This window comes from Rhinoderma darwinii, chromosome 4 (genome assembly GCF_050947455.1).
Source record: "Rhinoderma darwinii isolate aRhiDar2 chromosome 4, aRhiDar2.hap1, whole genome shotgun sequence".
Lineage (NCBI taxonomy): Eukaryota > Metazoa > Chordata > Amphibia > Anura > Rhinodermatidae > Rhinoderma > Rhinoderma darwinii.
In genome coordinates, this window is record NC_134690.1 from 227,662,113 (window position 1) to 227,678,930 (window position 16,818).

A 16,818-nucleotide genomic window follows, 5' to 3' on the forward strand; every position below is an offset into this window, starting at 1 on the left:
AGAAATAATGTCAGTTTATCAAAGAATGATTAAAGAAGTGATATTTTGAAATTCCCAAGGACAAAATGAAAATATATGGCACGACGTGTAAGAAACCCCTCTAACATCCATGTTAAAACGAATGGGCCACAACTTTCCCATGCCAATGTGTGACTAATGCATAAATTACATAAAAGTCGATGTTATTAAAGTGGGTCACACATACTGAATGCATAGGTTTTACTACTAAGGACATTTATATATGATCAATATCTGGATAAAAACATATATTTTTGTGTGTTTCTGGCTCAGTGGATACTCTTAACCCATAATTATGACATGCAGATCCCATCACATTTTAGGTCAAATGTATGCAGAAATCATTTATTTCATCGTTTACGGGTTGGAAATAGTCACCTTCCCAAATTACAGCAAATTAATACAAATGTAAAAAAAATGCAGTTATTATATTATATGCCATGTATAATAAGCAGACTTTATGTTAATGGTCTCATTACTTTGTGAAAAAAAATTCTTGTTGAACTGTTGCCCATTGTAGAAAATGCAACACATGATATGCCTAGAAAAGAATGAAATTTAAGCCCATCTCACTCTTATGAGGTATCATCTTTCTCGAAATCAAAACCAGAGACTAAATCAAATTCCTGCAGCAGACTCTAATCTTACTAACTTGAGCACGTGCCAAGAAGTGCAATGTTACATGGAGAGGAGGGATCACAAAATTGGAGACTGATTTGAAAAGAAACAACATCTTTTGTAGCAAGAAAGCATCATATCAAAATTCAGCATGCACAGACAGACTATTAATTCAGGAATGGTAATACAATGACAGTTCAGAATTTCATAAGGGATAGGATGAAATAGCAGCACATTAAACCCATAGGTAGGACTTGGTTTACTTTGTGTAAGCTTTCATATGTCAATATAAAAATTATGGTGAAAATATACCAAATGTTGACTTAAACCCAAATCTTCTCTAAATTTAAATAACCTATAAAAATAAAAACAAAAATTGAGTTATACCTACCAGTAAATCCATTTCCATTTCCAGAGAACTTGTAAGATAACACTCAGTACATTGAAGGATAGGCAGAGTAAAATCCCAGCCCATGCATTGCTCCTCACTCGAAACCAGTAGATGATCAATATTCAATATTGTCCCAAAAATTAAATGAAAGAGATATCTACAGGTGTAACTCAAATCTTCCCTCAATATTTCCCAGATAGCAATTCACAGATGACTAATAAGATCAATATTCTGGGAGGGACAGACCCTTGCAGAACTTTACAACTAAATGCTACATTTCTGAAGGTTATGAATTCTAGTCACTGGTTCAGTTATGCAAACCTGCAAAATGTGGATCCAGCCTCTTAGGCCCTCATAATACACAATCGAGTCACATTATTATGACCACCTCCTACTTTCGACGACGGTAGTGCGTAGCCCATTAAGAAAGTAATGTGTTGTGGGCTGGCTTGGTAGATATATAAGGTATGCAAAAGGCTGTCTGAACACATATTACCCATTGTTTCCATGGGTGAAAGGGGCGATATATTAGATTTGCTAAAAGGGTTAATTATTGGCTTTTTGGGCCAAGGGTGGCAGTATTTCTCAAACAGCGCAGTTTGTGAACGGTTTGCGTGCTGCTGTGGTGAAAGTGTATTGTGAGTGGACAAATGGCACCATTGGGAGTGACGTAGAAACGCCGGAGAATCACATGCCAATGATGTGAAAAATGAATTTCAGTTACGAAGGTGTGCGAGGGCAGAACGACAAGCTACAGTGGAGTAGCTCACCATGATAATCAACCAGGGGGCTATTAGATGTGTGTCTAAAACAACAATTCAGCAAACCCTTCTGCGTATGGGGCACCGAAGCAGACGAATGGTCACTGCTAACTGTAACGTCTATGGCCACGGCCCGTTGTTCTGACTTGCCCTCTGACGGCTGCGGCCATAGACATGTGAGTGCTCGGCGGCATCTCCCTCCAGGGAGACAACGGCAGTCACTTCCTGCTTCAGAGACTGTTTCCCGCAGGGTGCGCGCGCCCGCGCATGCACGGCCTTAAAGGGCCTGTGCGTGCACAATTGCAGGTAATCTGCAATCGGTACAGAATGCTGCTGGACTATAAAGAGGGCTCTACCCTCTTGATCATTGCCTGAGCGTTGTTGTATACCTAAAGTTTGTCTTGCAAATAGTCTGCCAGTGTTTTCCAGTTCCCAGTGTTACCCGTTCCTGCTGCCTGTACCCTGTATTCTGTGCTACCGTGCCTCTGTGCCGTCTAGAGTTGAAGTCTAGCTGTGTCTTCCACTGCATCTGCTGTGTTACACCCAATGGGTGTCCGTCTGCTTATCTTAAGCCTGAATCACCGCTACTGTCTACATTGCCACAGGTACCCTTTCTGGACTATAGACATTGTATTGTACCTGGCTGGCCAGCTGCCTATCCGCTACGCGCTACGGCCCAGTGGGTCCACAACATGCACCGTGACACTAACCAAGCTGCATCATAAAAAAAAAGCTTCAATTTGCACGACAGCATCAGATTTGGACCACCGATTATTTGCAAAAAGTTGCCTTCTCCGATGAGTCACCTATTTTGCTTCATCGAACAGATGGACGTTGGCGTGTCAGGCGGGAAACATCAGAGAACAAACACCCTGCAACCATTGCTGGTAGAACACAGGCTGGTGGTGGCAGCATTATGGTCTGAGAAATTTTTTCATGCCATTTTTTGGGCCCACTCATCCATGTGGAAGGCACTCTGAACCGATTTGGGTATGAACCATCGTTGCAGATCACGTCCACCCATACATGCAGTTTGTCTTCCCTTGGGCTGATGGAATCTTCCAGCAAGACAATGCGACATTTCACATGGCTAGAAATGTCCGACAGTGGTTGGAAGAGCATGACCAAGACGTCCAAGCACTTCCCTGGCCCCCTAATTCACCAGACTTGAACCCAATTGAGCATCTGTGGGACGACCTCGATCGTCTTGTTTGCGCTATGGATCCCCCACCACGCACCCTCCAGAAAATGTGGGATACACTGCAGTCATCAAGGCTCCAGATACCTGAGACAACCTACCAGCACCTTATTGAGTCACTCCCAGCCCATCTAGATGATTTCCGTGCTGCACACAGAGGCTACTCTGGATATTAGCTGGTGGTCATAATAATGTGACTCGACAGTGTACGTAGTCCTGTACATTTGTGAAACAAGGGTATCTTATGGACATAGCTTGAATTTTCCAAACTCTTTGCTAAAAATATAGAAACATTTCAGCATTAGAGTTTTTATTAGGGTTGTTAGAAAAGTATTTAAAGTGCCGATGGCCTGAGAGGCTGGGTGCTGTGTCTAATTCAAACTAAAATGTACATAAGGGAGTAGAATTGTGAGGAGAGCGCTAGAACTAACAACCGGCAGATGAACTTTCAGGGTATAGACTAAAGGTCTCATGTCCAATAAGAACTTCAGCACCCTAGGAACACTTTATTTATGTAATAAGATATATTACAACGTTTCTTATCAAAGCTTGTAATATTGACTAATGGGGAAAATTAAAATGACAGTTAAATTTTTTAGAGGAGCTTTCAGCTCTCCTGACATTTTCCTATGAAAATACAATTCTGGATCACCTTTACTTAGAACTCTGCATTGTACCGTTCCTGTGTGATTCCTCCTGGAAATGTGTGAATAAATGAACAACTGGGTGTTACGATTCCCCTTGTCAATGGGGTGTGTCTCTACACAGTCTGAAACTGACAGGACTGAGAGTGTAAGACTGTTTAGGGACACACCCTAACTACTTACTAAAACAGAGATGTCAGAAGAGCAGACAGGTTGTCTAATTTCCACTTGTGATACCCCAATAGAGCCATTGTAATGTGCAACAACATATCATATATTTCTACCTCTTCTTCAAGTCCTCTTTTATCCATTAAATATGGCACCCCTTCACAGATTCTAAATCCTGACTTAGAGGGCCAATAAGTATAAACACTAAATTTTGGACTTCTAAAATGGTTATCTTTTCCTTTATAGCATCAAATAATCAGTTGTAATTTGTTCACCAATTACATCAATGTATCACTCTGAATTTGTGCTTAAAGACATGGAGTGTAAAACACCCAAGTCCGGGCAAGGCAAGGTTCCGGGACAGTAGGCCAGCATGTAGTGTCTCCTCATAGCAGAGCTGGTAAAAGCCTACACGGGAGCTGAGACCGCTGGGCTGCAGTAAAAAGCATCTCCAGCTCTGCCACTCATTAGGATACTGGGCTGGAGACGTATTTTGCTGCTACCCAGTGGGAGTGAAGCTGTTAATATCTCCGGTATGAAATCAGAACGGAAGTTAAGTCTCATGCATAAAAACACGCATGAGACTGATTTTAAAGCATGTCAGTGCCTCCTTTACAGACGGCACTGACCCCTGTAGAGGCTTTATTGCAAACCTCCTAGTGGACATCACTTTGTGCAGTAATGGATTGACAGCAACACTTGCTGCCCTATAATACTGGTTCAGGCATCTCCTCACAACTAATGGAGATTTTCCTATTGTATTTTAATTTAGTAAGGACAGGCAAAATGTCAGAAAAAAATGGCATCTGGATAGGTATATAAGCATTATATGGAAAAATAATAAATAAAATGTAATGCAATATGCTAATATGGGGCTAATAGAGGTGGCGCCCAAATCCATTATCACATATGCTTTGTGAACATACTGAAGAGATAAAACTGCTGTAAAAAAATATGAGTTGCAAACTTGTCTACACATTACCAACTTTGTTGCTGCAGATTTCTTGCCAGAAAAGATGCGCCTTTATTTTGGCGCACATTAATTTGGACATACAGTAAGTATTATTGATTTGCGCAAAAAAAACAAAACACTTTTCAAACATGTCTAGCAAAAATTGCATCAAAATTGTGTCACAAAAAACTGGCGTGAACTAAACCAACCAAGAGGTGGTATAAAGAAGAGAAAAGGTGTCTAACATGTCTAGCGAGATGCGCCACATTTCTCATACAGCGTGCACCACTGTGATAAATCTAGTACATCGTTTGCCTGCCAACTGCCTGGTTTAAGTTTACGCCGCGCCATTGTGCATCAAACACACACGCACACACAAAGCTCACAATTAATGTGCTTATTTGATCGTACAAAACAAAATTTACTTAATAAAAATTGAAACTCACCTCAGGCAGATATGAATTTTCATAGTATATTCCTTGCACCAGGTCACCAATGGCACTAGATACTAACTCTACAACCTGCAACAACATTGATATGATTGGTTCAATAAGGTGTCACATGACAAAAAGGGATTGCTAATAAATGACATGACTATATTACTAATAAAATAGAAATGTTACTCTTATGATTTGAACGCCACTGTAGAACCTACAATCTGTGAGTTGCAGTTCAATAGCTTAGTCCTTGCTCTACTTTTTGCAACTTGCTGCTTTACTTATAACGTTAAAAATTGTGTGAATATCTTATAACTATGGTCAATGAAAAACATCAAAATAATATACTGAAGATATTTGAGTATATCTTGTAGTAATACTTTTGTGCACAATATTTCTAGTTTCTATAAACTCTATAAGGTCTTAGTTTAGTGTTTTTGCTTTATCATTAACCCCTAAATGACCGGGCCTGAAAAGACCAGCTGAATTTTTCCGTTTTTGCCTCTCTGCCTTTCAGCAGCCATACATTTTTTATTTTTTCATTGACGTGGCAGTATGAGGCCTTGCTTTATGCAAAAGAAATAGTATTTTTTTTCCAAGCAGTTTGGGGGTAAAAAAAAAATTTTTTACGGCGTAAATATAGAAAAAAGCGATTCTCTGCATTGTTTTTCTTGTTTATTTTTTATCCCGTTCACGTTTCACGCTAAACAACCTGTTAAATTAATTACTTAGGTTACTACGGTCGTGTAGATACCTAATATGACTAGGTTTTTTGTTTTTATGTAATGTGGGGGCAATAAAATATATTTTATGCAAAATAATAACTTTTTTTGGGACTTTTTTTTATAAAAATATATTTTTAATCCCATTAAACCCTTAATGACCGTCTATACGTGTTTTCACGGCAGCCATTAAGGGTACTTATGCCAGAGTTCCGCCTTTTCACGGCGACGCTTTGGCATAAGATAGCGCCCCCGGGAGGCGCTTAAATTCTGTGGACTCAGCTACGGAGGTAGCTGAGGCCTCGGAGCACAGACCGAGGACCGTTTTGTCTGGTCCCCGGTCACGTGATCGCAAGTATTCAACGAATAACAGCGATCACTGTAAAAACAGCGGCAGTTCGTTCTTTCTCTTCTCTCACAGAATATATTCTGTGAGAGGAGAGAAATAGTCTAAATAAGGGCCAGCACCCACCTATTACACCCCCGATCAAACCCCCCCCATCCGCCCCCCCGTACCTTATACGGATCTTCAAGATGGCATCACTGACTGTCACATCACAATGTCAGTTAGAACACATTACACTACGTAGTGTAATGTATTCCAGCAGCGATCAGAGCTGCAAGTCTCGTAGTCCCCTAGTGGGACAAGTAAAAAAAAGATAATAACAATGTTTTAAAAAAGTGTAAAAATAAAAGTTATAAGTTACATAAACAAAAAATGCTTTTTTTCCTATAAGTCTTTTATTATAGGAAAAAAATGAACACGTTAAAAAAAGAACACATATTTGGTATTACTGCGTTCGTAACGACCCCAACTATAAAACTATAATATTATTCTTCCCGCACGATGAACATCGCAAAAAAAAAAAAGTAAAAAAATAATGCTAGAATCACAATTTTTTGGTCACCACCCCTCCCAAAATATACAATAAAAAGTGATCAAAAAGTCGCATGTACGCCAAAATAGTACCAATAAAAACTACAACCTGTTCTGCAAAAAACAAGCACTTACACAGCTTTTTTGACTGAAAAAGAAAAAAGTTATGGCTCTCAGAATATGGTAACACAGAAAATAAATTATTTTATAAATAAGTGATTTTATTGCGCAAATGCGGCAAAACATAAAAAAACCTATATACATATGGTATCGCCCAAATCATACCGACCCGCAGAATAAAGTAAAATGGTCATTTATAGCCCGGGGTGAACGGCGTAAAAAATAATAATAAAAACCATTGTCAGAATTGATGGTTTTTGGTCACCTTGCTTGCCAAATTTTTTTATAAAAAGTGATAAAAAAAAAATCGCGTGTACCCCAAATCGGTACCAATGAAAAGTAAAGATTGTCCTGCAACAAATAAGCCCTCACACAGCTCCGGTGAAGAAAACATAAAAAAGTTCTGGCTCTTAGAATATTTATGTTTCAAAAGCGGATAAGATTGGGCACCATTTATCAGTGCGACGCTGGCCACATATCTGCGGATTATTATTTATTTACCCCATTGTTATACCCTCTTATTATGCCCCTGATGTACTCCGCACAGATTACATATGCCCCCACATTATAAACTGAAATACCAGTCAGAATTGATGGTTTTTGGTCACTTTGCTTCCCAAAAAATTGAAAAAAAATTGATTAAAAAAAAATCGCATGTACCCCAAAATGGTACCAATGAAAAGTACAGATTGCCCCACAACAAATAAGCCCTCACACAGCTACAGTGAAGAAAAAATATAAAAGTTCTGGCTCTTAGAATATTTATGTTCCAAAAGCGGATAAGATCTGGCACCAGTTATCAGTGCGACGCTGGCCACATATCTGTGGATTATTATTTATTTACCCCATTGTTATACCCTCTTATTATGCCCCTGATGTTCTCTGCACAGATTACATATGCCCCCACATTATAAACTGAAATACCAGCAAAACGCCAAACAGAACTACTACCAAGCTAAATCTGCGTTCCAAAAGCCAAATGCCGCTCCCTCCATTCTGAGACCTACAGAATGCCCAAACAGCAGTTTACATCCACAGATATGGCATCGCCATACCCGGGAGAACCCAGTTAATATTTTATGAGGTATAAGTCTTCAGTGGCACAAACTTGGCATAACATATAGTGCACTAAAATGGCATTTCGGCGGAAAATTTTAATATTCACTTCGCCCCATCCGTTGCGCATTAACCCCTTCGCGCACCACGACATAATAGCATGTTGTGGTGTGGGGGGTGATGTGTGGAGCAGGCTCACACGCTGAGCCCGTGCCATACGCTGCGGGTGTCAGCTGTGTATTACAGCTGACACCAGGGACTAACGGACAGGAACAGCGAACGCACAGTTACAGGAGCCTGTAAAAATTACAATATACTGCAATACATTAGTATTGCAGTGTATTGTACAAGCTCTTTACGGATTGCTGGTTCAAGTCCCTTAGGGGGGACTAATAAAATGTGTAAAAACAAAAGTAAATTATTATTAGTGAAAAAAATGTAATAAATATTTAATAAAAAAAAAAAACCCTTTTCAACTTTTTTTCTCTAAAGTAATGTACATTTTTTTTTAAAAATACACAAAATTGGTATCGCTGTGTCTGTAAAAGTCCAAACTATTACAATATAGCATTATTTAACTCGCACGGTGAACACCGTGAAAAATAAAGAATTTTAAACGACAAAATCGCTGTTTTTTGATCACCCTGGCTCTACCAAAAAATTTAATAAAAAGTGCTCAAAAAGTTGTATGTGCCAAAAAATTGAACCAATAAAAACTACAGCTCGTTCCGCAAAAAATAAGCCCTCACACCACCCTATTGACGGGAAATTAAAAAAGTTATGGCTCTTGGAAAGCGGGGACGGAAAAACAAAAAAGACGAAGCAAATCCTTTGTGAAATTGAAAAAATGCAACATTTTAGTGGAAATAATGTTGATATTCATTTTCACAGCCTAATTCTAATAAATTCTGCAAAAGACCTGTGGGGTCAAAATGCTCACTATACCCCTAGATAGATTCCTTAAGTGGTGTAGTTCCCCAAATAGGGTCACTTTTGTTTGGTTTCCACTGTTTTGGTCTCTCATGGGCTTTGCAAATTCTACATGGTTCCCGAAAACCATTTCAGCTAAATTTTAACTCCAAAAGCCAAATAGCGCTCCTTCCCTTCTAAGCCCCGCTGTGGATCAAAACAGCAGTTTATTACAACATATGGCATATTTCTGTAATCGTGAGAAATTGTTTTACAAATGTTGTGGTGCCTTTTCTCCTTTATTCCTTGAAAAAATAAAAAATGTCTGCGTTTTTCAGAAAAAAAATGGGGTTACTTTTGTAGGGTTTCCACTGTTTTGGTCCCTCCAGTACATTGCTATTCCAGCAAAATCAGAAATCCTTCTCTTCTGAGCCCTGCTGTGGGTCCAAACAGCAGTTTATTACCACATGTGGTATTGCTATAATCGGGAAAAATTGCTTTACATATGTTGGGGTGTTTTTCTCCTTTATTCCTTGTAAAAATTAACAAAAATTTACGTTTTTTCAGAAAAAAAGTAGATTTTCATCTTCACATACTAATTCATATAAATTTTGCAAAAAAACTATGGGGTTAAAATGCTTACTTCCCCCTAGATAAATTCCTTGAGGGGTGTAGTTTGCAAAATGGGGTCACTTTTGGGGGGGTTTCCACTGTTTTGACACCACAAGACCTCTTCAAACCTGACATGGTGCATAAAACATATTCTAAAAAAAGGAGGCCCCAAAATCCACTAGGTGCTCTATTGCTTCTCAGGCCTGTGTCCGTCCATTACCACACATGGGCCACATGTGGGATATTTTTAAAAGCGACAGAATCTGGGCAATAAACATTGAGTTGCATTTCTCGGGTAAAACCTTCTGTGGTACAGAAAAAAATTTATTACAAATGAATATTGGCAGAAAAAAATGAAATTTGTAAATTTCACCTATACTTTGCTTTAATTCCTGTGAAACGCCTAAAGGGTTAAAACACTCTCTGAATGCTGTTTTGAATACTCTGAGGGGTGCAGTTTTCAAAATGGGGTGATTTATGGGGACTTTCTAATATATAAGGCCCTCAAAGCCACTTCAGAACTGAACTGGTCCCTGAAAAAATAGCCTTTTGAAATTTTATTGAAAATATGAGAAATTGCTGCTAAAGTTCTAAGCCTTGTAACGTCCTAGAAATATAAAAGAATGTTAAAAAAATGATGCAAGAGGGGCGTGGCTTGCTGAGCATGTAGAGAGCCGCACGTTGGTGAGCTCCTGCAGAGAACTCCTTAAACTATCCGATACCTTGCCTGAGGTGATCTATAATTAGCGAAACATACCTGGATTGCTGTACCTCTGCTGATTTTCACTTGCTGTGGTGAATGAGGGTTGGTGAGCTGAAACATGACCAGAAGTAAGGCACGATGTACTCAGAGACCGGTGGACCAGGATCTGCAAGATGGCAACGGGGAGGAAATGCGGGCTGTGCAGCATGTTGAGCCGGTGGTTACGATCGCGGACAGACTGGAGCGTTTTACCCATACTGCAAATGAGCCCAGGGAAAGGTGCACTGGGGAGCAGCATGTTCCTGATCCTGTTGTTCTCAATGGGACTGCAGCAGTGAGTGCTACGGCCTCCAGGGCAGCTGAAAAGCTGGCTGGTGAATCAAGGAAGGAGTCGATATCTGTGCAGCAGGCAATGGATGGAGGTGAGCCTACATTAAGAGACGTTTTCTTGGCTATTAACTACTGCAATTCCACACTGTCTACCTTGAATGTGAAGGTGGGTGCCATGAAGGAAGATATCGCTTTTATTAGGCACGATATGCAAAAAGTTAATGAGCGATTAGGTGAAGTGAAGGGACGGGTCACAGACCTGGAAGATAATATGTTTAAAACCATGAAAGATTCAAAAAAATCGACACAAGAAATTGTTGCCTTATTTAAGAAAACCGACGACCTAGAAAATAGGTTACGTCGTAATAATGTCAGACTGATTTGAATACCGGAAAAATCGGAAGGTCTGAACTGCACGGAATACCTGGAAAAATGGCTGCGTACTTCGTTTGGGGATGACACCTTCACACCATTATTTGCTATTGAGCGGGCTCACCGTGTGCCGACTCGCCCATTTCCACCTGGGCACCCACCGAGGCCTATACTGGCTAAGTTACTACACTATAAAGACCGTGATATTATTCTACGGAAAGCGAGGGAATGCCCGGATCTGGTTAGAAATGGTGGAAAAATGTCCATATTTCCGGATTACTCAGCAGAAGTACAGCGTAAACGAGCGAGATTTCTAGATGTCAAGAAGAGGCTGAGAAATCTTCAAGTGGCGTATTCTATGCTATACCCAGCAAAGTTGCGTGTCGCAGCTTTGGGAGGAATTCATTTTTTTGAAAATCCGCAAGTGGCCATGCAATGGCTTGATGGACACGAGAGGCAACTATGTGTCAAGACGCCCTGAAATATGTTTCATATATCCTATTTTTCTGGTCATATATCTTGTATTTTGATTAATGAAATGTAAAGGAATGAATATGTGATCTAATCTGTTGTTATTTACTGGTCTCTCAGGCAGCACTGATGGGCTTTATGCCCTGCAAGTTTATTGTTATATTTTTAATGCAGGATACGTGTTTAGATAAAATGGTCATACGATCTGTACCATTCTATTGTGGTTTTGTATCTTTCATCAGTAGGAATCTCAACGCCCACTCTCTCGGTGAGAGAGGTTTACTATGTTTATATGTGGGGTTTTCTTTTGGGGGGATTTTGGGAATAAAGTTGGCACCTAGTTGGATTGTACCCTGCTGTTTACAGATGACACATGTACGGCTAAATATTGTGTTTTATTCTAAATATGGCGAATTCAGTCAGATTTATTAGTTGGAATATTAGGGGAATGGCTGATGCCACAAAGCGTCAGGCCATTTTTCAACTTATTAGTGAGCACCAGCCAGCGACAGTCTGCAAGAGACTCATATGATAACTGAAAGATTACAACAGCTAAAGAGGAGGTGGGTGGGATTTAGTGGTCACTCTACATACTCAGTATATTCTAGGGGAGTAAGTTTTTTAGTACATAAACAGATTCCATTTAATTGTCTGGATATGGAGGTGGACACAGAAGGTCGATATATTTGTGTACTTTGTACCATATATTCAAAAATGTTTATAATAATATCTATATACATACCTCCTCCTTTTTGTAATAGAGTCTTATTAAAGGCCATATCTTTTGTGGCGGATAAACCAGGGATACCTTTGCTCCTACTCGGGGATTTCAATAATATTCTTGATTCCAACTGGGACAAATGTGGAGAGGGGGACAGGAGTGAAGGGAAGGTTGGGACTCCATTTGGTACATTGGTACAAGAAATAGGATTGTTGGACATATGGAGATTACAACACCCTCGTGAACGGGAGTTTTCCTGCTGTTCATCCACGTATTCTTCTTTATCCCGTATAGATCTGGCCTTGGGGAATGAGGGTATGATGCCCTTAGTTAATCAGGTGGAGTATCTACCTAGAACGTTATCAGATCATTCTCCCATTAGGGTCATGGATGATATTAATAACCAGAGTCCCCAACGCCCAAGAATCTGGAAGCTGAACCCTTTCTGGCTGACTTTGGTTGATGGGCAAGGTTTCATTGCCCAAAGGCTAGAGGACTATTTTCAAATTAATTGTGGCTCTTCTTCTGTTCCGTATGTATGGGATGCAATGAAGGCGTATTTGAGAGGCCTGTTTATGCAGGCAATTAGCAGGCACAAAACAGCTACTAGGGTGGAGGATGCGAGACTACATGAAGAAATGAGTAAGGCAGAAGCAGCATTTATTTTAAATCCTACTGTGGTGCAGCAAATGAGTTTGCGAAGAGCACAAGAGGCACTTAATTTACATCTGTTAGCTGTAGCGAGCAGAAAACTGCAGTTTTTTGCACAGAATACCTTTGAAGAAGGAGAAAAGGCTGGTCATATGTTAGCAGTGGTAGCAAAGGAACAACAGGGGGTAACACATATCACTGCTTTAAAAACGACGGAGGGCCATTTAGTTACAGAGAACTTGGAAGTTGTAAAAGTTTTGAGAGACTTTTATTCAGACCTATATACCTCCAAGGTGCATCCATCTACATCTGATATTTATACATTCTTAAATAAAGCAGAGCTCCCTAAGCTGTCAGGAAGCGCCAAGGCACTTCTGGATTCTCCACTCACGTTGGAGGAATTGGAAGAAGCGGTCAAACAGATGGCTAATGATAAGGCACCTGGGGCGGACTGGCTACCAGTTGAAATATATAAAAAATACTCTGAGGTGCTCTTGCCCAAATTATTAGAAGTATTTAATTATTCATTGGCTTATGGTTCTTTGCCAGCTTCTATGCAAGAAGCCATTATTGTGGTCTTGCCAAAACCCGGGAAAGATCCTCAATTAGCTGATTCTTATCGACCGATTTCATTATTAACATCTGACGTTAAGATTCTGGCAAAGGCATTAGCTCTGCGGTTAAATGGCGTTATTTCTACCATTATACACCCGGATCAGACCGGCTTTATGCCTGCTAGGTCGACAGCCATGAATTTGAGACGTTTATTTTTAAATCTTCAGCTGAGGGCAGACAATGTAGGCGAAAGAGCCATTTTTTCACTGGACGCTGCCAAAGCGTTTGACAGTGTGGAATGGCAATATCTTTGGTGCACCTTGGAGGCTATGGGTTTTGGACCACCTTTTATAGCATGGATTAAGGTCCTGTATTCTTGCCCTACAGCCAGAATACAGGCAAATGGAGGATTGTCTCCCCGGTTTGCTCTTGAAAGAGGGACTAGACAGGGATGCCCATTATCGCCCCTCCTGTTTGCTGTGGCAGTAGAGCCCTTGGCAGCGCGCATACGTCTGTCTGATGATATTAAGGGCTTCTTGTATGGCTCGGTGCAAGAAAAGGTAGCGCTTTATGCAGATGATATGCTTCTATACTTGGGGGATATGGGTAGCTCTCTGGCAGAAACAATATCCCTAATTGAGAAATTTGGGGCATTGTCTGGGTTTAAAATAAATTGGGATAAATCCCATCTGCTCCCTGTGGATTCAATGTGCTCTATACCAGGGGTGCATGGGGTACCTGTAGGATGCGTTAAACATCTTAAATATTTAGGGATCAAGATCTCGACCTCCCCTTCTGAATATGTTGCTCTCAATTTGCAGCCCCTTCTGGTCAAATTTAACATTGAAAATAATGGCTTGGTGTAAATTACATCTGACAGTTGTGGGTAGGGTCAATCTTATTAAGATGATCCTAATGCCACAATTATTGTATATTTTACATAACTCCCCTGTATGGATCTCATTGTGCAACTTTTATTATATTAATGCACTTTTTAGGGACCTAATATGGCGGAAGGGTCGCTCAAGAATTAGATTAGAAATTCTACAGCGCGCAAAGCATGACGGCGGTCTGGCCCTACCCAACCCTTGGATATATTTTCTTGCCTCCCAATGTCAGCACTTTAAGGGGTGGGGGGAAATTATATCAAAGGGATCCAATGGATCGATTCTACAGGCACAGTTTGGACCATCTGTTTTATTCTCAGTATTGGAGGCAGGTCACTCTATGTTGGCGGGCAGGAATACGCCCACATATACACTAATGCGTAAAGTATGGGATAAAGTCCAAGCTATTAGAGATATGGGGGTTTGCACAATTTTTACACCTTTATGAGGGAATAAGACACTTCCGGAATTCTTCTCTCTTGAATGATTTGAGGGTTGGAAAGCAAGAGGCATCCTTTATGTCTCCCAGTTGCTCCAGGAGGATGTATTTAAAACTTATCAACAGATCCAAGAGGAGTTTGAATTACCTCGAAATTCCCTCTGTCAATACTTACAGATAAGACATGCTTTTGATGCCCAGAAGAAGGCGGTGGATTTGGCAATACACGCAGATGGGGTGTTGTCTGTTTTACATACCGGGAGTGTTACATCGGGGGTTATTTCACATATTTATCAGTTGTTGATCAGTAAATTTTTTGATAAATACCCCCTGATGGCTTCTAAAAAATGGGAAAGAGATATGGGTCCCATCTCTGAAGAACAATGGATAGATATTATGAAAGCAGTTCCGAATACTTCTCTTAGTGAGGCTGGGCGCCTTTCACAATTATATATTATCCATAGAGTATACAGGACTCCTAAATTTATTTCTCATATTGGGGTAAGGAGTGACTCGAAATGTCCCAGATGCGCGGAAGAGGAGGCTGACCATATGCATATGTTGTGGTCCTGCCCACAGTTAACCACGTCCTGGATGGATGTACTGAAGGTGATTCAGGAGGCCTATGGACCTGTGTTGCAAGGGACTACTATGGAATGCGTTTTGGGATGTATTATGGACACCCCACCCTCTACTTTGGAGCGGTTGGCTATTTTAAGGTTGCTATATATAGCTAGAAAACTAATTGCCCTACATTGGATACAAGGCGCCCCGCCGACTAGGAGCGAATTCATTGTAAAAGTGAATAAAATGATTGTATTGGAAAAGGTTGTCTATGTAAAGCGCAAAACGCTTAAAAAATTTGAATCCATATGGGGACCATGGGTAGGGGTAATGGAATCTGTATTATAAAATTTATTCAGGGACTCTGTATGACCGCCAGCCTTTACACGGTATTGGGGTTATGTATATAGATGTGGGATAAGGAGAAGGGGGGAAATAGAGAGGATTAAATATATGCCATATATTATATCTGTTTTGTATTATACATGCTTGTACATGATTAAGCTACTTGACATTTGGAAAATGATCTGTCCCATGTACCTTGTATTTTGTGAATAATGTATTCGATATTTCGTACAATTTCTATTTCATATACTATCTAATCTAGTAATTATTTTGTTTGGTATTACTATCTGTTTTACAAGCAGATACATTTCAATTTAGAAAAATGCTAATTTTTTCAAATTTTCTCCAAATCTTGGTGTTTTTTACAAATAAATATTGAATTTATCAACCAAATTTTTTCACTAACATAAAGTACAATATGTCACGAAAAAACTATCTCAGAATCGCTTGGATAGGTAAAAGCATTCCGAAGTTATTACCACATAAAGTGACACATGTCAGATTTGAAAAATCGGCTTCGCCATGAAGGCCAAAAAAGGCTCAGTCTTGAAGGGGTTAAGAGATAACTTTATTTATAACTTTATTTTTTACTTATAATGTATTAGCATACTCCTGTATGCTAATACATTACACTGTGTCACTATGACACAGGCTGCTGTTAGGGCAGCACATAGTGTGCCGGAACAACAGGCAAACGGAACAGACAGACCTGCGGTCCTTTGTAGGTCCCCAGGGGCTGACTGCAGACTAATTCCCCGGTGTTTGATCGATCGGAATCCCGGTAATGCGATCAAAGTGGAGCTGATCAAAGGGTTGAACAGCTGGGGTCCGAATGTTTTCCGACACCAGATGTGTTCAGGAGGCTGCTCTGAGATCAGGAGCTGTTAGTTACAGCTCCTGTTTAGAGGATGAGCACTCACACGAGCGCTCATCAGCCTCATTTACAGCGACGTCAAAAGATGTCATTGTAGAATGGGGACCTGCACCGCTTGATGTCAAAAGACGGTGGGCGATCGAGAAGGAGTTAAAATAAGTTTTCACTAGGGGTTCATTTTCCATTTTCTTTTTTTTTATTATTACTATATTCTTTATTTTACATTATATAGATACCATATACAATGTACTCATCACAAATTTCTACAAAAGGAAATATTTATACCTTATTCCTCCCCCTTTCCCCCACCCAATGGATCGTGAAGGAGGGAAAGGGAAGGCAATTTTTTTTTTCTTTTAGGGTTTATTTACAACATCTTCAAGTGAAGCAAAAAGATAATATGGAAAATGATACATTCCATTA

General features: G+C 40.1%; 1 protein-coding gene across 1 annotated transcript in view; it reads right to left on the reverse strand.

The window, feature by feature from the left end:
• Positions 1-16,818, reverse strand: part of PDSS2 (decaprenyl diphosphate synthase subunit 2) — a 309,174-nt gene that overhangs the window by 66,156 nt on the left and 226,200 nt on the right. Inside the window, exon 5 of the mRNA XM_075864214.1 lies at positions 5,197-5,271. Within this exon, the coding sequence (XP_075720329.1) occupies positions 5,197-5,271 (75 nt within the window). The remainder of the gene's footprint in view (positions 1-5,196; positions 5,272-16,818) is intronic.